General features: G+C 39.5%; 1 protein-coding gene across 3 annotated transcripts in view; it reads right to left on the bottom strand.

Moving 5' to 3' along the window:
• frmd3 (FERM domain containing 3) overlaps positions 1-22204 on the bottom strand; it is a 93082-nt gene that overhangs the window by 61824 nt on the left and 9054 nt on the right. For all 3 annotated transcript variants that reach the window (XM_050050525.1, XM_050050526.1, XM_050050527.1), the window contains exons 2-3: positions 5215-5319; positions 2121-2163 (exon numbers count right to left, since the gene is read on the bottom strand). In XM_050050525.1, the coding sequence (XP_049906482.1) occupies positions 2121-2163; positions 5215-5319 (148 nt within the window). The remainder of the gene's footprint in view (positions 1-2120; positions 2164-5214; positions 5320-22204) is intronic.

Below are 22204 nucleotides of genomic sequence, written 5' to 3'. Positions count from 1 at the left end.
ACAAAAAAATCAAACCAACAACAAAAACAAACAGCCACAAACAACTAAATTCTGATATATTATCATCCTTCTTCTAAACTTGGCCTTAATCTATTCCATCTTCTTTTATTGTCATTCAATTTCCCCTGCCTTATAGCAATAATGCCTTCTAACATAAAGAAATGTTTTGGGAAAAAAAGGAAAGAAAGCAATAATGTCAATTACCCCTTTCCTCTTGATCTTTTTCTGAATAATAAAATAGTATTTAAAATGCTAGGACAACCATTTCTGAATTCACCGAGCATTATTGTTTGAGGGCACATGGTAAGAGTAACTATTTTGTACCAAAATATTACTAGACTTGCTAAACGAGTTTCCTCATTTGTTTGAAGAAGTGGGAATACCCCCTATACCCCCTATACCTATACCACTACACCACCTGGTGCTACCTAGGCCTATATAAATGTATAAAAATAGTGCAGTAAAAAGCTCATCATTTGCCTCCAGAATTTAGTGGAGTAGAAGTTTGAAGTCACATAAAATGGAAATAGCTCAGTACAGCACTTGAGTAAATGTATTTCATTACATTCCAGCATTAGTCAAAGTCAATTGGTAACTTTTTTCTTTCTGATTGGTTGCAGAACATAAAAAAGGCGGGTCTTATGTAATAAGAGTCACATCAGAACCAAACCTTACAATGGAAAGGAAATCAAACATAAGAGTAGCTGAAAACTGCCATAACAGTCAATAAACAATGAGTCTATTCTGATTCTAAAGTAGACTTTAGTTTAGGTTTTGTCAGCATGTGCATACTAATCCGAAATAAACTCAAATGTCAACCTGTGAGTGAGATCCAAGAGGACACCAAGCCTGGCTCACAGCACCTACCTAAATTAAAGCCACTGGAAAAGAGTCAAATTTCCTGGTGCCTAGATAAATCTGCATCCTCTCATTGGTGATGGCCAACAACAGTGAGTACACTCTATGTCACATAGCTGCTATAAGCCAAGCGACAACCTCCAAAGCTGCAGAATGAAGCCAATGCGGAAATGCCAAAAACAGCAGTTCCTCTACTGGCCACTAGAGGCTGGCTCAAGAAGAGAGTCATTCCCCACAGACCCCCCATGTTAAAATGCTTGACTTTACAGCAGAAATAAATGTGTTTACAGCCTGGTACAAAAAAACAGTTTTGGTCACAACCAAGCTAGCAACCAGCGTTAGCTTAACCCAAATATGGTAACTATTCATCACTTGTAAATCCAACATGGCGACGGACAAAATACCAGATTCAAGGTTTCAAAACAGGAGTCCACAAACCAATTGGTGACATCACGGTGGCATTGTCCATTATTTTTGATACAGTCTATGGCGTAGGCTGACAGCTTGGTGTTGATTAATTTACATAGATGTAAACAACATCAACCCTTCAGTGCACCCAGATCCATGACACATATCACTGGCTAACCTGCACATCAGCTGAAGGCAGCCGGTTTATTTATCTGACAACTGATTCTTTGTCTCCTGGCTTGCGCTCCTCTGCCATGTCTGTTTATTTCACTTTGTCTGTTAGTTTATTTCCTTTATAGGCCACTTGTCCCCCCGGCAGTTTGTTGTGTCACTTTGTCTGTCTTTATTGGGTCTCTGTTTGTCTTCCTGTGGTGTTGTCTGGCTCTGTCACTACTCATGGCGAGTGGTAATGTGAGCGATGTGTCCTGGGGATAAAGGGGGTGATACGGCCCTAAAACTTATATATGAGTACATTTCCCAAATGCTATGTGTTTACTATGAAAAACAAATGTATTTACACTTTTGTAATCACACATAATGAATGTTACATGGAGTAGACTACACACTGATATCATATTTTTGTTTTAGTTTGTTTGAATATCCAGTGACTTTTACACTGCTGTATGTCATGACCCTGAATGTGTCAGAGTCCCTGTGGCGTTGTCTGTTTGTTGCAGAGCCTGACCTCCTCACACTGATGCAGCTCTCAGGGAAGGGAGGCATCATTACACACACACACACACACACACACACACACACACACACAAAACCACACACAGACACACAGCTCGTTGTGTACATGCACACTGATGCAAAACACAGAAAAACACAAAGGGAGCAGAAGTGACACTTACACTTCATCTGCCTCACCACGGGCTTATTGGGCTCCAGCCAGTGCTGACAGAGAGAGGGAGAGAGAGAGGACCAATGTTACCCTAAAATAAGGACGCTATTTTAATTTAAAATCAAAAACCTCTTGACGTTTTTGATGAATAATTGAATGACACTTTACTTAAACTCAGCAAATTGAGGCAACTTCAGTGCATTAAAAACAAATTTAAAATTGCATCAGAAAATGACATTTATTTTTAATAATTCATTCAATGTTCTTTTTTTGTTTGTTTGTTTTGTAGATTGTCCATAAAAGACCAACATACTGTATGGAGGGCTGACTCTTCTGACCCTGCTGAATGGACTTGACATACGCGCTTATAATACATAACACATACAACATCCTTAATTATGAGCAACATATGTGTGAAAAAAAAAAAAAAAAGTTAAGTCTTTGGACCATAACATAGTCAAGAAAGCAATGCTGTATTTTTTTTGCAACGCCAGCATTTCTTCTCGTTATCTGGTTTGATCAACCTCAACATTGGCCATCTGGCTAACCGGTACTACAAAGCTGGTTATCAACTAGTTCAGTCAGCTCTGGGTTTTCCTATCCAGCCATGAGCGCGTTCATGTGAGAGAGGCAGGGGTGTTATTTACGAGCGACATCATCAGAACCGTGAATAAGGTAGGCTGCTTCATAGACAGTAAAATGTCTGGTGTGGGATGAAAACGATACTCTCTGATCTTATAACTTAAAATGTAGAAACATTGAAAATACTTTCCAAAAATTCATTGTTGGCCGAGACTTAAATTACCTGCAGGTGTTACTAGTATTACACCTACTTTAGTATCACATTAGTATAGAATATTTTTTGCTATTTAGTTAAATGATGATGATGAATATGTCACATAAAATACTTTAAAGTAATGCCAAACTTTTTCTACTACTTAATTAATAACTGATAAGGTCAATCTGACCCAAATGTGGCATTTATGATAACGTGTGTGAATCATTTTACTAATAAAATATTAGATTTTTTCCTAGTTCTCATCATGTAGGTGTCTCATATCATTTTGAGCTATTGTGAAGGAATTAGCGTGTAAAAGTAGCAGTACTATCACTGCGGACCGAAATAAACTTTGCATAAGTTAAAGTCATGTAGTGTTATAAACAATCTCTCGGTTTGTTAGAAGCTCTGTTTTAAAACCAGTGGAAATAGAGCTCTGAAACAATAAAATCATTCTACTAACCCTATAACAGTATATATACTGTCACTCCGGACTTTCGTTGATGGATACTTTTTTCTTCAGTGATCTGATTGGTCAGAGGTCGGGGTGTTGACAGGCTGTGATCCGATACTCTCAAGTTAACCTGCTCCGGAGCAGGTTAGCTGTTCAGCATTAGTTATTATGGTGATTTATCCCAGTAAAAAGACAACCAGCCTCGTAGTACTGAAAACCCAGAGTTAACCCTGAAGCTACCTCTGGAAGTTTCCCAGTACAACAGTCTGACCTGTTGGCCACTGAACAGTGCCACTGGAACAGTTACTTAGTGGTTAAAGGAATACTTCACTCCTCAAATGATCAATTGTATATAGATCACCATTCTCGGAACCCATTGGCTGTATTTGGCATCTGACTTCCGGCAGACGGCGATACAGCCTCTGGGGGCAGACCCTCGATTTTTTGGCATTCCGGTTCGATTTGGGCGGAGGAGGCAAATTTCCGTTTCTGACTTCCGTTTATATATAAGTAAATATGCTGAACCATTGCAATGGATTCAGAGTTTGCAGTGACGCCAATTATGTTCTGCCTCGTTAGTTCATCGCACGGACCGTTTAACCTGGCAACAACTGCAGCCGGCTCAAACGTGATTGGTCAATATCACATGGACTATAAACAGCCTACAACCGGAAACCAGGGCTCTTCCGCTCTTCTTCCGGAGGCAAGATCTCCGGGGTTTGCCTACAGTCTCTACATTCACTGAATGTAGAGTCTGTATATAGAGACTAATAGATCACTAACTTGTGTTAAGCTGAATTTGTGAAGAAAACGTAGTTTTTCTCGAAAATTGCTGATGAATTGAAGTCATAATGGACCACGTTTAACAACAGCAAAACTAAATCAAAACATCAGTTTATAAACACTCACACAACTCTTGCAGTATAATCCAAGTCTCATTTATCCAGTCGCTGTCTCACTAAAACCTCGCTATTTCCAATACTTCCACATACAAGTAACACAACTAGGGAAGCGCATGTTTGAACACTTGCTCAAACACATGCTTCTCTCCAGTCTGTGCGTAAAACTGTTTTCTCCAATTAATCAAGAATTTTCTCTGTTTTGGAATTTTTTTGTTGAATGTGGAGGCCTGTGAGATAACAACGTTTTCTTCATCATGTAACACAGGATGAGTGAAGAGGCGACCTTCCTATACTCCTGAGTGTACACCACTTTCTCAAAATTTCTCCCTCAAATTTAAATGCAAATTGAAAATATTAAGTCCTTTTGTATATCAGGACATTTTACCCAAATCCATCCAACAACTTCACTGATGCCTTTATTCTATTGTGGGTTTTCTTTACTGCACTCTATTATACTAGCAGCTTTTGTGTCGTAACACATCTTGCTGATATTTGCTTGTTTGTATTTTTCTCATTCTGCATTTTAAATGCAGCTCGAGGCCGCCTGAGCTTCTGTTGAGACAAAGCGTCTAGTCTCCTCTGTGTGTGGGCTGTTTGAAATATGGAGTCTGATCTTGTTATTATTTGTCACTTGAACTTGTAATACAATGCACTGACTGCCTCCTGATTCATACCCAACAATCCCTTTTTAGCCGTGTTGACTCAGTGCTGCTGTAGTTTTTAGTTTCTTGAGAAATGCTTGAATATATAAAATTTTACAACCTTATCTTGCCTCGAGATAAAATCACTGGAGTGGAACAATATGTCGATTTACTGTTACATCAACCAAACAATTGCTGATTCCAGCTTCTTAAATGCGAAGATTTGCTGTTTTTCTTGTCATTAAAATGACTGACGGATAGTGACAATACTTGTAAGTTGCATCCCCACTACCTTTGGTCGTCCTGCATGATGTGTGTTTGATAGTTACCCTCTGTTTCTCTGGGTCCACATATCGAATACCAAAGTAGTCTTTCTCAAGCAGGTTGTAGTGGTTACACACATGGTCCAACAGGAACTGGCCTTTGGTGTCTCTCTGTAAACACATAAAACACACAAAGCATATTAAAACTTAAAATCTAGGGTGTTATTTTATGATCACTCAGCAGCTGCTGCTTTCATCTAAGATAAATCCCACTCCCAGCTGCATCACTGCACCATAATCACAGTAAACAGTCCTCTCTTGGGTGATATTTCCGTGATGCACGTGTTTTTGTATCACAGTAAAACATGTTAATGGAAAGAAATATGTCAGCAACTTTTATGTCTCTTGGCAACAATATCTCCTGCGGTCATATTCCAGAGTCAGCCTGCAAACATGCCAGTAAATAAAGTCCATATGCAGTTCATAAACACCGAGCAGTCACAGAGAGATCAATATTCACTCTGCATTTATCACCTGCTCCTCGGTCAATATCTACTCATCACATACGGACACACACATTGTAAAGTGTATGTAGCTGAGCACAAAAAAAACACTTTCACATCTGTGTAAGGTGCGACTATGCATGTGCACACACTCGGGCTGGAGCAATATCTATCTCTAGAAAATTTGAAAAACAAGAAAATAACACTATCAATCTAGAGTGTAGGGAGGTGGAGAAAGAGTCTGTGACCATAACTGTACTAAATCGTACAAAAACAGCAATTACACTTAATGGATAGGGGAAAGACAACCAGTTGGGGAAGGGAGAGAAACAACAAAAAACTAAAAGGATTTATATCTCCATAGGGAGTGAGTCCTCATCCACGGATATCACAACCACCATGTTCCTACAGTAGCCCAGAACGGACAAACCAAACACTGGCTCTGGATAGGGCCATTTGTGTTTTCGCCTTGGCCACCGTAGTTAGCAGCCCCTCCACGATGAGAGAATCCCAAAAGATTCTTTAACGTGAAACTTCTTTATTACTGTTTTGATAGTTTGTTTTGGTAAAAACGTCTTATATTTCTGAATGCTTGGCTAGCGGCCCATCTCTGACATGCCAAACAGCATCACAGAAACACTGATTTGTAACGTGAAACTGCTTTGTTCAGTGTTTTTAGCATTTTAAATCACTGGGACCATTTCTTTTGGAGAAGAGGAGACCTCTGCAGATAATTGGCTCCCAGTAAAAACTTCCGGAACAATCAACACTAAGGGAATTCTAACCGGGAGAAGTTTCAGCTGGTTGCAGTCATAGACTGTGTATAATAATGGACGTAGCTACAGTGACTTTATTCATTGGTTTGTGTTTTGAAGCCTCGAGTTCGGCATTTTGGCCATTGCCATCTTAGTTTTTTGGAGCCAGAAGTGACCATCTATTTTTTTTTTATTATTGTATTTTTTTTTTTTTTAATTGATTTTACACACAATAGCCACAACATTTTGTTTCAAGTCCATTCCCCCTTCATATTTGTGGCATATTAAATAAAACACACACACAAAACAAAGACAAACAAACAAGACCCATAACACACTACCCATAAACAAGGGGAAAAAAACAGTGATAAAACTACAAAACAAAATCCAAAATAAACTCATAGGATGGGATGATAAAGTTCATGTCTCTCAAGATTCTGCACATATCTATGTATACACATATACATCTTTATCAGTGTTAACATATTCTATTTCCCACTTTCATATTTTTTAACCAAGTTCAGTCCATACTCATGCTAAGTGACCATATTTAGATGAAAGGGTGGAGCTGTGAAGAGTGAGGGGTGGATCTGACTAACAGATTGAACAACGCCTCACTCAAGTGGCCCCACCCTTAACTATGCAGAACTTTGGACCGCAATATAATGTAAACAGGTGAGTTATTTAAAAAATTCACCCCCTGTATAGTTAATATGAAGGAGGAGATTAGCTATAGAGACCAAAACTGTTTTTTAACAGGCTGTAAACATGTTTATTTCTGCTGTCAAGTCGGGCATTTTAACTCTTTTTTGGAGTCAGCCTCTAGTGGACACTCAGTGAACAGCAGTTTTTGGCACTTCAGCATTGCCTTCATTTCTCAGCCTCAAGGTTACCGCTTGGTTGCAATCTGCAATCCTCACCTCTAGATGCCACTAAATCTTTCTAAATCTTACACACTGGACCTTTAACAGGTGCTGCAGTATTTACACAATATCATCTTATGTATTATTATTGCAATTATTAATATATCTTACTTTTGATATCATGGTTATCGTCTCACACACACATAAAATCTTTATGTATAAGCATGTGTGTCGAAATACGCTTTCCATTCTCACCTTCCTAACCTATTGACCAAATGTTCAATATTCCTTAGACTTCCATTTTACCATTTTATATGCAACACAGATCACCTCATGTCTTCAATGTGTGTGTGTGTGTGTGTGTGTGTGTGTGTGTGTGTGTGTGTGTGTGTGTGTGTGTGTGTTCTATAACTGCTCTACAACCTGCTGATGGAGGTGGATTCTGTGCTCAGTTAAGCAGGACTGATTGATTCAGCAGGAAATCGTTTATTTGCCCTTGTTGTGATTTACTCACCACCGCAGACACACATGAACGTAAACATCAACACACACACACAGCCACAGATTTCTCTTTAGCCACATCAGGTCAGTAAAACATGTAAAACCACCAATCAACACTAATGTCAGTATGCCATAAATCCAACGCATGTCTCCATGGCAACTGATCACTTCTTTTACGTACTCACCCTCAGTAACAAGTCTTATCATGGCTGCTTTGTCCCACATACACATTAAACTGCAGGAGACAGCTGTCCTGACTGTGTTTGTTGACTGTGAAGCATTTTACACACTTTTTAATGTGCTCAACGTGCTTCATGTTTTCTGCTAACAACGTCTCACGTCTTTCTAGTTTACTTGGAGTTGAAATTGATTAAGAATTAGGCAGAGACGCGCCTGACATCCCTGTTATTTTCTCCTCGGTCAAACAGCTGCCACATCAGCAGTGGTTGGTATGTTCTGGTCATTCTCACCGTGCAAGCTAAGGACATTAACTGGAGTCATTAGCTTTGTTTGCTGATTCTTTGTGCAGACATTTGCAGCTGATTCCCACCATAGGGTGAATGATTGACAGCAGCTGACTGTGCATTTGAATGATCGGACACACCAGCACTTGTGCCTGGACGGGCAGTTTGTCATACTGAAGGCCTTGAACCCCAGATGTGCAGTATGTTCAGTCCCACACTCAGCTCAGCATTTACAACAAAAGAGCAATTAACATTTCAAGTAAACTGGAGCCTGGAAATCTTTTTGCTTTGGGAGTATGTCTGCTGTTTTCAGTCTTATTTTCTCTGTCACTTCAGCTGACACCTCCCCCATCACCACCATGATTGTCAGGATGTTTGGGGAGATTTAACGGAGAGTTTCCATTTTCCACCTGCTGGCTTCACTCCACCACCAGCAGCGTCTAGACTTCCTGTCCTCTCTTCAATGTTTAATGAAGATGCTTCAAGTCACTGGTGCCTCATCATCAAAGTCTGTCTTAGTTGCCAACCTCAATAAATTTTATTTACTTCCAACTGATCTCCGCCTAATGAAATGAGATCTGAGGTTGTGCCTTTATTTTTCCAGTTTTTCTTTTCTTGGAGTGAGCTGCAGCAACTCTTAAAACCAACTGTTTCTCCTTTATGTTGGATAAAAAAGAACATTTTCCTTTTGAGGCAGAGCAGCCATGCAATGACTTTGTACGAATAGTATACACGCCGCATATAAATACCAGGCACACACCATCTAAGCCCTGAAATCAGCACCCTACATGACCCTGTTCATCCACCCTGCAAACAAACGTGAAATCCTGTGCATATGTTGTGTTTGGTAAACACTGCAATCTCTTACCAAGGCAACCTTTTTAAATAAATTTCTTGGTGAGTCATGCTCCATTTCTCAGCAAACAATCTTGTTATGTGCAGTAATTGCAGTATACTGTAGGTGTTGGCAGAACGGCCACGAAAAAAAAAAAGCAAGATATTTCCTGTAAATGTCACAGCAGCTCAGAAATAGTAAAAACAGAAACAGCACAGTGAGTAGAGACAACATATGTGCCCGACTGTCCACAGTAACAGCATCAACACAGCATATTTATGTTACACACCAAGCAAAGCAGAGCAAACATTATTTCGGTAAATGCACAAAGGACACATTGTTGTAAAGCAGCCAACTATTTCAGGTCAATGCAATGAAGAGGAATTAAAAATAAATAGAGTACGCTGTACACAACACACACAGGGAGCTCATATAGGCTAACCACACAAACACACTACGCAGCACACATTACCATATCAATATTTCATTAAACACCATTCCCAGTTGTTCTACCATCTTTACTGCCAGACACAACCACGATAACAGTTACCATAGTAACCCATTAGTTAGCAACAACAATAATGAGATTACTATTTTCAGTAATGAGTAAGTGATACAATTTACTGTTGCACAATTATTTGCTCCACTGCCTCGACAATTTGAGGGTCAGCTTGTTTGCTGACTTACTGGAAGTGTAAATGAAGGACTGATATCAGACTGCAGCCAAAAGTGTCAGCTAGTCAGCTAGTTCGGGGCTGAAGGTGACAGGAGAAAACACAACTCACAGTAACTCCAGTCTAGATTTTTTTGGTGCCAGTTACCAAGTGTTGAAGATATCAGCCACTGAGATGTCTGCCTTCTCCTGAATATAATAGATTTAGATGGCACTTAGCTTGTGGTGCTCAAAGCACCAAAAACATACGTGTGGAAAAACTCAACAACAATGTCTCTGATTAATCACAATTCTCCACCCCACCTCCATCACCTGCACTCCTGAAAAGACCACTCCCCTAAGATTATAATACCCATCAATATAATATTCCTTGTTATGGTAAAGATCATCCCTCAGCCACTATTCAAGTGTTCAACTACCCTTTCTGCAATAAAATGTTGAAACGGCTCCCCGGATCATGCATGTTTGAATGTACACCCCATCATCACATGTTCTATGAGCAAGCAGCAGCATACAATTTTGACCCGGTTGCTCAAAATAATCCACAGACCTTGTTGTGAGCAGTTTCACGCAAGAATTTTCTGTCTACCGAACTACACCTGCCAACTGTGTCACTGTGCAGAAGGAAGTGTGCATCTACTCATGGACGAGAGGCTCATGCTCGTGATAGCATGAGATGTAAACATTAATGGTAACATTAGCTAGCTTAGTGGTGCTAGATGAGCTCGCAGTAGATGCACAATGATGATTTCTGGAAAAAGACACTGCTGTTGAGTTTTTCAAATGTATTTTTTTGGCACAAGCTGAGTGCCATCTAGTTCCATTATACTGAAGAGAAGGCAGACATCTCTACAGCCGATATCTCCAACACTTGGCAACTCTCACCAAAAATAGCACCACAGGTAAGAGAAAAAATATGTATTGTTTGATTCTGTGGTGAACTGTCCCTTTAAGCTAGCTGGTGCCGGTCATTAAATTTTTCCAAAACTGGCTGCTTCTTAATGTTGTCTGTTTCTATTTCTACATGTGAACACAATATGAGATGCATCGATTTATAATAATAACTAGATACCTGTGTGATAATCTGTCATGTTATGTTCACGTGTTTGTGTCCACTTCCTGTTTTATTTTGAAATGTGTTCATTGTGTTTCTCATTGTATTTAGTGTTTCTTTTACTTCCTGATTTTTCCTGCCTTTGGTTTGTCTTGTTCCACTCACCTGTGTGTAGTTAGTTATCAGACCTTGTGTATTTAAAGCTCAGTGTTTCCCCCATTCAGTTGCAGGATTGTCATTGTCGCCCTAGTGTGTTCATGGTCTCCAGCCTTTTCCTCATGTTTGATTCCCTGGTTTTTGACGTTGACTTTTTATGGACTTTGCTTTTTGTGTGATTTCCCTCAATGGACTTTTTCTGCCTTCGCTGACTGCCTTCACGTGTATGACCCCTGACCTCCTTAGTAAAGATTTGGAATTGATAAGCTGTTCTTGGTGTTTCGTGTTTTAAGTCCCAGTTTTGTACTAAATCAGTACAACCGAATGTCAAGATGGCGCCTATTCATTCCAATGGAGACGCTCACCTGGCGCATATGCAAGGTGAGGTGCCATATGAGCCTCAGCCCACAGATTTTATGTTGAGATGACATCACAGATTTTTAAAACACATTCTTGGCTTCAGAAAAAGTTTATAAATATAAAACCTCCATGAATCAAAAATTTATAATAGAGTCATAACTGATCTTGCTGCAGTTTGAGATGTCCTGTCAACAGTTTCTCAGACGTCTCTTATAATCGTGGCCTGTGATGAAAATGCTTTTTGAATTGCAATACTGCAAGTGACCACTGGGGCTGAGTAACAAAACTGGACAGTAATATAAGCACTTACTCTAAATGTAATTGCTTTCTCACTGTGTGATGAGTGGTTGCTTAACTTGCCCATCGCTGCATCCAAAAACATCAACAGCACGGTTCGGTGGATGTCCCATGTGACCTTTGTTACATCACCACGGAAACAATCAGCTGTCAGTGATCTCAGAGACAACGTGTCCCTATTGGCTGGTTCAGGTTTACTGTTATATCACTGTGACACAAGTAAGCTGTAAATCAAGTGTGTGTCCCTGTGGGTGTAGCTGTGATCGTCTGTGTCTCCATGCTGGCCTGCCTGTGGGGTGTGTGTGTGCGAGTTGGATAAAAATTCAGTTTGTGTGTGTGTGTGTGTGTGTGTTTGTCTGTCTACATCTCTTCAGGATTTTCGGCTGATCCGTGACAACAGTGTTACTAAGCTGTTAAATCTGAAGAGCAAACAGACAGAGACACACACACAAATACACGGAGGAGAAAATAGAAGAAACAGAATGAAAACAGCCACGCTGCCAGCCGTTTCTAGCCAGATCATCAAACGGCACCTTTCCTCTGTCTGGTTCTCAGGGCAGACACTCGTGGGGAGAAGAGAGGCGGACTGATGCCAAGAGAGAAGACCAGACTGAGTGTGAAGCAGGGCCAAACATGCCGAGAGGCTGAAAGACAGAGTAGGCAAAGACGTAGCTAAAAAAAGGAGTGAATAAAAGAGAGATTGGAAGATTGACTGAGATGAGCTCGGCAGAGAGGAAGAGAGATATAAAGAGTCTATGTCATGTCCAACAAGGGCTGAATACATATTTTATATATCCAAAGGCTGGACATTAAAAATTAACCCGGTCATCCTGTCTCTACATGATCTCACCTAATGACGGCAAAGTGCTCCTCTCTCTGCCTCGCCTGAACACACACAGACACACACACACGCTTTAACTGTGTAGAGCGTATTCAGTTTAGCAGAAGCAAAGTGCACTTTACGTGCAAGTTCAAATATGTGTGTCTATCCATCCTCTACCATTTTTTCTCCATAAAGCAACCTCCTTAGAGCCAGCCGAGTCCAGACGCACACCGAGCAAAGAAAAACCGGAGACAGAAAATAGAAACCATCAGCATACTGAGTATAAAAACACACAAGGGATCAATTATTTATTCCTGCATCTAAAGCAAATTCACAAAAAACACCAGTTAAACTTGGTAAAAGCTGATAAGTTTTAACCTTCATAGCACACAATCTGTCATAATAACTCATGATCGACCTTAACCCCACTTGCGTCATATCATCATGTTAAAAGGTGATAAGTTGAGCTTGTTGGAAGGGCTACCCCCTTATAGTCGACCAAAAGTTAGTCGACCAGAAAGGTCATTAGCTGGCAAGATTTGATTGGTCGCTTGGTTGCAGAAAAAAAAGTGAAACTCTATTAGGAGCTGCGCCTTGTCAAAATAAATTAAAACCTATATGACTGGAATATGTTGGAATTTAATTTGAAAGGACAGACACAGGAAGAGGCCACACTCAGCAGTCAGACAGGAGTCACGTTACAAACCAATCACAGCTGACAGATATCTTTCCCTTCTTCTGTAAATATTCAGTCTGATAAATATGGAAAAATTGATCATGTTAGTGCAGGGCTACCCAGAGCTTTACATCTGTCCCACGGACGATAGGTCTACACACGAGCTTTACATCTGTCCCACGGACGATAGGTCTACACACTTATAAACAGCACCTGGAAGAAGATCAGCTCTGCACTCAAGATTTCAGGTAAATGGGCTATACGATGCTTGTTGAGGTTGCCTAGCAACATCAGACACAACCTGATGCCGCGTTCTTGAAAGCTGTCACAAAAAAGGCACAAGAGTAGCACCCAGAGCCCGACCTTGTGTTTTGCATGTGTACAGCTCCTAATTTCCAGGGCTGGTACCTGCGGGTATCACACAGGCTAGTTAACAACATGTCGGGCAGGAAATCCAAAGTGTGGGATCATTTTGAGAAGGTGAAGGACGAACCCAAGGTGATATGTAAACTCATCTTCATTGGTCGACTACAAACATGACGTATCATCTGAAACATGGAAGTAGCTACATGCCCATTAGCCACTTAGCACAATCATTACTGCTTTGCCGACAGTGTCATTAACAGGTGGCTCGCTCAGTGTGTGACGTGCACTTGTAGATAAAATATAGGCCTATATTAATGAAGGTTCATTAGTACGGTTTTGTATTTCTCTGTAATGTAGCACAGTGTTAACCAAGATGATCTGAGTTCAAGGTCTGAGAAAGAATAGTATCAGTAACATTACTGATACTATTCTTTCTCAGACCTTGAACTCAATAATAATAAATAAAGTAACATTGGAAACATGTGGGCAACTAGTCGACTAATGGCCCTAAATGACAACTACAGGTCGACTAGGAAAATTCTTAGTTGGGGGCAGCTCAACTTGTTAGCAACAGTTGCTTACTTACACACCCTGCAGATACTGAGACACATGTTCATTCATCTGAACAGTGATGTGCATGTTCAGGAGCTATCTTAAAGTTCAGTTCACACAGATTAAAATGAACTGGTTCACATTCTTTGTTCACAATTTGAATTGAAGTTCAGAGCTCCAAAAAAAAAAAAGGTAAATAAAATAAAATCGTGTCATCATCATCAGGCACTCGCAGATATTTACAAAGACTGGTCAGATGCTTCAACTTCATCTGTTGTTTCAAGTTCATTGCTAATGTGGCTGACCTTTTGACCTTTTTTAAAAGACCCCACTGAAACATGAACAACTCATACTGGTCGCCCTGACAATCACTAAAGCGACAGTTTTGCTGAATTGGAAAGACAGAGATAACATCTCAACGTCCCAGGAGCATCATCTACTCTTCGTCATCTACATTTCAATAGAAATACAATAGAATACAAAGAGCTTTGGGCTCCATTCATTGACACCACCTATCTACCCTTGTAACATATACATGTACATACAGACACATGTACACTCCTGCCTTGATGACTACCTCCTCCCACTGCCAGTGACACCGATGTCTCCACCTACATACACCTACACACCCCAGCCTCATACTACAACAGCTGAATATTTATTCACTTTACTTTGATTAATTTTTCATTATTTCTTTTTCATCACATATTTATTTCTTATTTTTTAATATGTATATATATTATTAAAATTTCTATTATTTATTTTTTTAGATATATCCTTATTTGGTTTGCTATGTTTTTTACATTTATACCTCGTCAAGCTTTGTACATCACCCTATTTTATTTTTTTGTCCTTGTGTTACACTTTTTTGGTTTGTTTGTGTTGTACCTGTCACACCTGTGTAACATCACTGTGTTAATTAAATTAAATTAAATTAATGAAAAAATGAAATAAAATAGAATAAGAAAAAATAATTATAAAAGACCCGACAAGCACAATTTGCATAAAAATGTGACATGTGTTCCACTGGAACCTTCAAATATCCGTATGAACTGGCTTCAGCTGCATGACTGAATTGCCATCAGCACTAACCATGCACGAGTTGGCATGCCAGGTGCCGTAAATCCTCGGGTGTCATAAAACGAGCATTGTTAACTTATCGTGAAAGTGAAAAACGCTCATGTTCAAGCTCATAAGTTACAAACTGATGGGTTCTGTTCACCAAAAATATGAGCACATACAATGACATGCTCTTGTAGTGGTTTATGCACAACACTGGATTTAAAGTCGCATTTATGGTCACTAAGTCCAGTATTCACTCTCTTTTTGCTCTGTTTTTGGTCTTTAGAGACTCAAAATGTTTCACTATGTTTACCAGCTAGTTGCTAACTGTGTCTGTTTGGTGTTTGGTGCTGAGCAGGTAGTGTACAGTGGGTTTTTAGAGTGTTTTCATTAACAGGTTTCAGACACTTAAATTTAAAGACAGTTTTAAGGTAATTTTCAATCGACTTAAGGATTGATTTTTGCACAAATCATCTTTTTCTTATTCATGTATTTCAGGTAAGTATTAAGATAAATAGGATGTATGTGGTCCCATGCAGAGGTAGGTTTTATGCATCTTTTTATACAGTCCCTGGTTTTATTCAGTAAGAATATGGTAATGAGAGTGAGTAAGGTTAATCTACATTTTGCCAACAGTCAAGTGCAAATATAACGTAAAAGACTGTGAGATCCGGTGGTGGGTTTAAAGATTTGTAACATCAGAAATAAGGACTTTCAAGCAGAAGAGCTTGATTTACTTTGACACTTTTACTTTGATTGAAATTAGAATAAATATTTGTGGCAATCAAAACCTCATAAATTCAAATTTAAGACTATTCAATGACTTCTAAGACCTAATATTTCCAAAATTTCATATAAGACCTTTTCTTTTTAAGGACCTGTAGATACCCTGGTTAAAAACAGCACTAAGGAAGCATTCAGAGTGAACCAAGAAAGATGCATTATTGTATATGAAAATATAAAACCATGGAAAATAATAATGGAAAATAAAAAATACAGAAAAAATAGTTGGCAATACAACTTTAGAATTTTGGTCCATGTCATACAAACTGAGCACGGGCAAAGCTATGCACATATACCATCTACTGATTAGGAAATAAATTAGCAACTTTGGAAATGGGTTAAAATCTTTCATTATAATGCAACTGACAAAATATTCTTTTGTCCAGATGGATAGAAGAATCTCTGAAGATTATGGAAATACTTTCAGAACTGAGCATGCTGTTCACCAATTGTTTGGGTTTTTCACAAATCACCATGGATTTATCTTCCAAAAAAACAAAATGAATAGTGACTCCAGTTTCATGAAAATACATGAGAGAAACAAACCAGGGCTGGATTGAACCAAAATAATTGTCCATTGATGTGTAAAATGCTCAAAGCTACCAACAAAATAAACAGTGCATCTGTTAAAATGAGTGTTGTTCTAAATCAGATGTTGAACACTACAAAAACATGCGTATTAGGTGAACTATTTGTCCGGATAGTGACTCTGTGAGCGCTACAAGTCAAGCACTAGGACCCTGGGTGCCCTGGCCCACTTAAACACCGCTTGTTGTTTAATTAATATGCATGCCAGCTCAATTATGACTGGTCCTTATCGACTCATTTCATGACACGGCATACCTAATTGGCTGAGCTGAAACACTGTGAGGAGAAAGAGCGTTAAATTCCAGCAATCACTGTGTGAAGAAGACACACACTCCTATCTGCACGCACACGGAGGGAGCAAAGGACAGCAGAGAGACTGTGACTTTAAAAATAATGATATGCCCCTTTTTACCTCCACACAAACCAATTTAAAAGCCTAGTGGCTGCCTTTAAGACAAATGCTACACTAATTCTTGGCCTTCCTCTGTTGTCACTGCAGCTACTCTGCAGGGAGATAGAGATTTAAGACTCAAGTGGACCAATTTGCCAATTTTTTTGCCAATTAGGATGAGTGTGTAAGTAGGCTTTTGTGCGTGTGTGACAACATTGTCTTCCTATTATTAACAGTGCCAATATTTCTAAAGCCAGTTTCTATTTACCACCCCAAAACTCAACCCCCAAGCAAGCCAATGAATGGATCGATCCAGAGGCTTGACCAGGATACAACAGAGACAAATCAATGTGGTGGATGCGGGGTGAGGGAAAAGCAATGCAGAGGATCAAAGTGGAGGATAAGAACTGGGATAAAAACCGCCTCTCTTTCTGTTTCCCAGGATGCAGAAAAGTATTTTAATGCACATTCTCCACAAGTATTATCTTTCTATTTCCTTAAAATCCTTTCTTCCTCCTCTTTTTTGTTTGTTTTAAAATTGCATTTAAAGTCCTTTTACATGGAATTGCCTTTTTGACATGTTTTATGTCCATTCAGTCCAAGCAAAGCACTCAGTGCATTTAATGTCCTAACTGTAAAGCACTTGTGCTGCATTTCTTATCTGAAAGGTGCTCTATAATAATAATTAAAATGACTGCTATTATTATATAGTGGATTATATTTAAACAACACATTGGTTAACATGTGGATGGCACAAAGTCTACTTGATGAGGTTAATTTGTTAGCTTAGATTCGGGAACAGGGCCACACCTCAGCCACACCTCTGATTACCTGCCAACCCTCCCTTTCCCTTCCCTTCATCCATCATCCTCCCTTCCTCCTCCCTACCAACATTCCCTCATCCTCTCTTCCCTTCTCCCCTCATCTCTTTTTATTCAATCTGGTGCACACCTCTCCCACGTCTCATTCTAGGTACCGTCTGGGGAGCCTGAAATTAGCTCTGGTGGAAAGACGCCTGAGACGGAACCCCCCACACTGAGTCTCCCTCTGCCCGATCTTCAGTACATCCACCCAGATCCCTCTTCCACCTTCACACCCCACATACATCCATTCACCAGTCCTCAACAGTCAACACTTCCCGAATTACAATTTAACATTTAAACAACATATTGTTGTGGCACGGTCCTTGCTAGTGAAGTTATGGTTTGGAAAAGATCATGTTTTGGGTTTTTGAGGCACTACCCCAGCTGGAAATGAAGGGATGTCTTGGAAAAGACCAACTGTTTTTTGTGGCAGTATTCCCAGTGGAAAAACAGTGACAGTTTGGTAAAAAAAAAACAAAAAAAAAAACATATCCGGTGGCTAAAAAGCTCCCGGAAACACAGGTAATAATCACAAAGAAACAACTGTTTTTTGTCTCGCACAGTGGTCTGCAGCGAGGCAGGCGTCTTGCCTAGTTCTAACCTTTATTTAACCAGGAAGGGTCCCATTGAGTTACAGTAACTCTTCTTCCCGGGAGTCCTGGCCAAGACTAGTTGATTTGTAAATGCGCACAATGCCAACATTTTCTTCTGGCAGCTGGGCTGAAAAAAAAGTGAGCTCGCCTGAAAGTCATGGTATAGTTTGCACACCGGTCCTTGATATGATTTTATACATATATCACTAAAATACTACCTGATGAAACTTCGGGACTCTGCTAAAAATTTTAGTTCTGTGGGTTTCATGTTGGCTGCACAGCATGAGTTTGTGATTGACCATTTAAATGATTAGAAAAAAAGCAGATAAAACTGGGATAGTAATATCTTTAAACAGATTTTAAAAGTAAGCAGCAGAGGCAGGATGCAAATACAAAATATCCTCTGAAGCTATACTGACTACGAAATTGGAAGAGAGAGGCGGATGATCAAACACTTCCAGTGGAGGAGCTGACTTATGGAAGCAATCCAATTTAAATTACGGGGAGAAACCTTTGGAAAGAGCCGCTCGACCTCACCACAGCCATCCTGCTCAGTAATAGTCTCCCACCATCACATCATTTATCAGTAAATGTTTGATTAATAAATCCAGGCTGTCTTTGTTTTATACCTGTGAAGGAAAATTGAGAGAAGCCGTGTGAAGGGACGAGGAATTATGTCATATATCAGAGTGAAACCCACACAGCGCCAGTGTAGTATTGATCTCATGAACTGCACAACAGAGTACGTTGGGTTTAACCTCTTCAACCACTGACCCACAACAGTAATGGACTCTCGCCTGCAGCTACAGACATGGCATTTAGAGGAAGTGCCTTCATCATCAGTTTACCAGAGCCAGATACAAAGATACATTTTCCTATACTTAATAAGTAGTTTACATCTTACTATTATTCAAGTAATATTTTAAGCCATATGGACTATTTCAAACCAACACATTGTCACTTCAACCTTCCCACAAATCGACATTTGGTCATGGACTTTCCACGTCCAGATATGACGTGTAAGGTACCACGAGTGCATTGGATGTTGACGTTCTGGGATGATGTGTCAAGTTCTGCCTGTTACATGCATTGTCTTCTGTCAAAATACACTTCCGTTTTCACAGGAAATTTACCGTTTACATACAGTCTCTTTCAAAATAAGTGCACTACGTCAGTACGACACCACAATTTGATTTTTTTTCTTTCAACAACAAACACATGTGGTTGGGTTTAGGAAAAAAGAACAGGGTTTGGCTTTATAATCTCACATGACGCCAGCACTGCTCTCCCAAGTGAAAGTTAGTGTTTATTGGACCCATCCACTCTTCCTGCCTGCCCCACTTGGACTTTCACACCTTAACTGTCGTTCTTGTCCCACCGCATTTCCCCCAACTCCCAGGCACCATTAAACTATAACAGCAACTGGCCATGTAGCATACCAATGATAAAGGACGGCTTTTTTTCATTGGGTGTCTGACGTCGCAAGTCACTGCCAAAGCACCGGATTTCGACGACTTCCATAGAGTGAGACTGGGTTGTTAAAACACAGTGCTTCAGTTTACATTAACTGCATTGGGCTCAGGTTGGTTCGTACATAAAAGAAAGAGCCTGTTGGGTTCAGATCAGGCTCAGTTTCTACTCTCTTTGGACAGGAATATGTGGTCCTAGTGAAACTCTACTGTTAATATCCTGCCTCTTTAATATGGTGTGTTAATTAGTTAACATTTTTAAGCACTTTGTAACTTTTGTTGATGATGCCTGGGATAATTTTGTAATAAATGGCTATAATTTGCCATGGGAAGGTACAGTGTAGACCAAAATTTAATTTGGAAGTCCAAAACATCTAACTACAACCTTCTAATTAAATAAAACAAACTTCATGAGGTTCTGTTTGTGTTCATGGTGAAAAACATTTTACTCTTTTTTTCTGTTAAATGTATCCATTATCGGACAAAGCAAATGTAAAATTGTGCCTTTAAATGACTTAGACTGAAACTTCAGGTTCTTCTGAAAAATTGATGTATGGCACTTGATGCTGACTACTAGATTGAGTTAGAAAATCAAAATAAATACAGGAGAGTCAGGCGACCCCCAAATTGTTCTAGGCCTTTAAGGGTTAAAAAGTGCAAATTAACTAAATCTAATGTCCCTTACTTACAAGTGATCAGTACTCATTTCCTCAAATGTTGCTGTCTATCATCAGCAGTTTTTGTTTACAAGGGATAAAGTCCAAACAAATGATATCATGTCAGTATACATTTAAAAAAGACACTAATCTTCTGTGATATCATGTTTTAAATAATCTCATCTATAAATATACTTCCACTTGTAACCTTGCCATTTAAATCATTTACATATCAAACCAATAATCCTTCCCATCCCTGTGAGCAGTACCCATAACGGTGACTGTGACCTTGTTCCAATGTGGAAGGAGACACAATTACCCTGTGCTTGCATACACACACGTAGGTGGGCACACAGGCATGCACAAATTAACACACATGATATAAAACATGTCATGTGAACCTGCTTTCACGGCTGGCCACGCAGCCTAATAAGCTTTAGAGGTAGAGCCATAAATTATCAATATATGGAGCAGAACCTGTTTCTGTTATGACGGATCTCCATCACTCTCGCCCTGCGTACAGCTGGACACTAACTCACAGGATGGCAGGATAGATAAAGTGTAATGATGATGGCATGACTGCATCTGCAAAACACTGCTGCTATGAGCGTGTGCACACGGTGGGTGCATTGGAGCAGCTGTCTTATCTTCGCAGCGCAGGGTGTTCAACATGTCGAGGCAAACAAATAAACAAACAAACAATCCATGACAGAGAAAAGAGAGACTGTGTGTAGAAGACTTTAAACCTGCGAATTCATATGTTTTTTTGTTTATTTGAATGTTTTTGGCACAAATGAGTGTGTCTCTGTCTGTGTTTCCTCACAACTGCCTCTCTCATTTTTCCTCATGACTAACACTATGATGCAATAATTAACGATGCGGACATCCTGCAGGAAAAGAGGTTAATACCCCAAATATGCACACTCGCATGATGATGATGATGATGATGATGATGATGATGATGATAGTGTTTAAATTATGATTGCTGTCGAACTACAACAAAAATAGAAGCCTGTTGTTTGGCAAAAATACATGAAAATACAAGCATGACCGTAGGTTGTTACTATTTGTGATGTTTAATCATTCTATTGTTTGTTCCTGCTGTCCAGGGCGCTCTGGAAGGCAGCAATGATTATCTGGAAATAAAGCAAATTGAATTGAATGTTATTATGTCAAACTTTTTACTTCCAGTTTGCTGGCTCGGCTGTTTTGACCAGACTTACTGTCATCAGAAACCACAGCAATAAAACAACTTATTGATTAAAAGGTTTCTATTAACCATGGTGAAGACTTTAAGATATGCAGGATTTTCATTAAAAATAAAATGTATAGACATTCACAAAACAAATCCCTCTAAATCATCACTTATGACCCATGAGATGAATGTGGCAGTGTATTTATCTGCAGAGACTCTGCCCTCTGTACCTTTTTATTTCTTTTATATTTTCCTACATCCGGGATGTTCCTGGGCACAAGAACATGCAGGTGAGGTAAAGTACATAAATAAATAAATAAAAAAGGTAATGACCAGTGTTGGGTAAGGGTTACTTTAAAAGTAATCAAAGTACATTACTGTGTTACTTTTTTAAAAAGGTAACCAGTTACTTTACTGCGTTACTCCCTGAGAAAAGTAACTCAAGCACTTTTAAAGTACTTTTGAGTATTCTACATTTCCTATTGGGCAATGGACCACAGGGCGCTAAGCCTACATTTTTTTGTCTCCAAATTAAAGTTATGGACCACTTGCCCTTCACTGAGATCCAGTTCTCCCAT

Source organism: Epinephelus moara, chromosome 8, assembly GCF_006386435.1.
Source record: "Epinephelus moara isolate mb chromosome 8, YSFRI_EMoa_1.0, whole genome shotgun sequence".
Classification (NCBI taxonomy): Eukaryota; Metazoa; Chordata; class Actinopteri; order Perciformes; family Serranidae; genus Epinephelus; species Epinephelus moara.
This window is presented reverse-complemented; position numbering and strand designations above follow the sequence as displayed.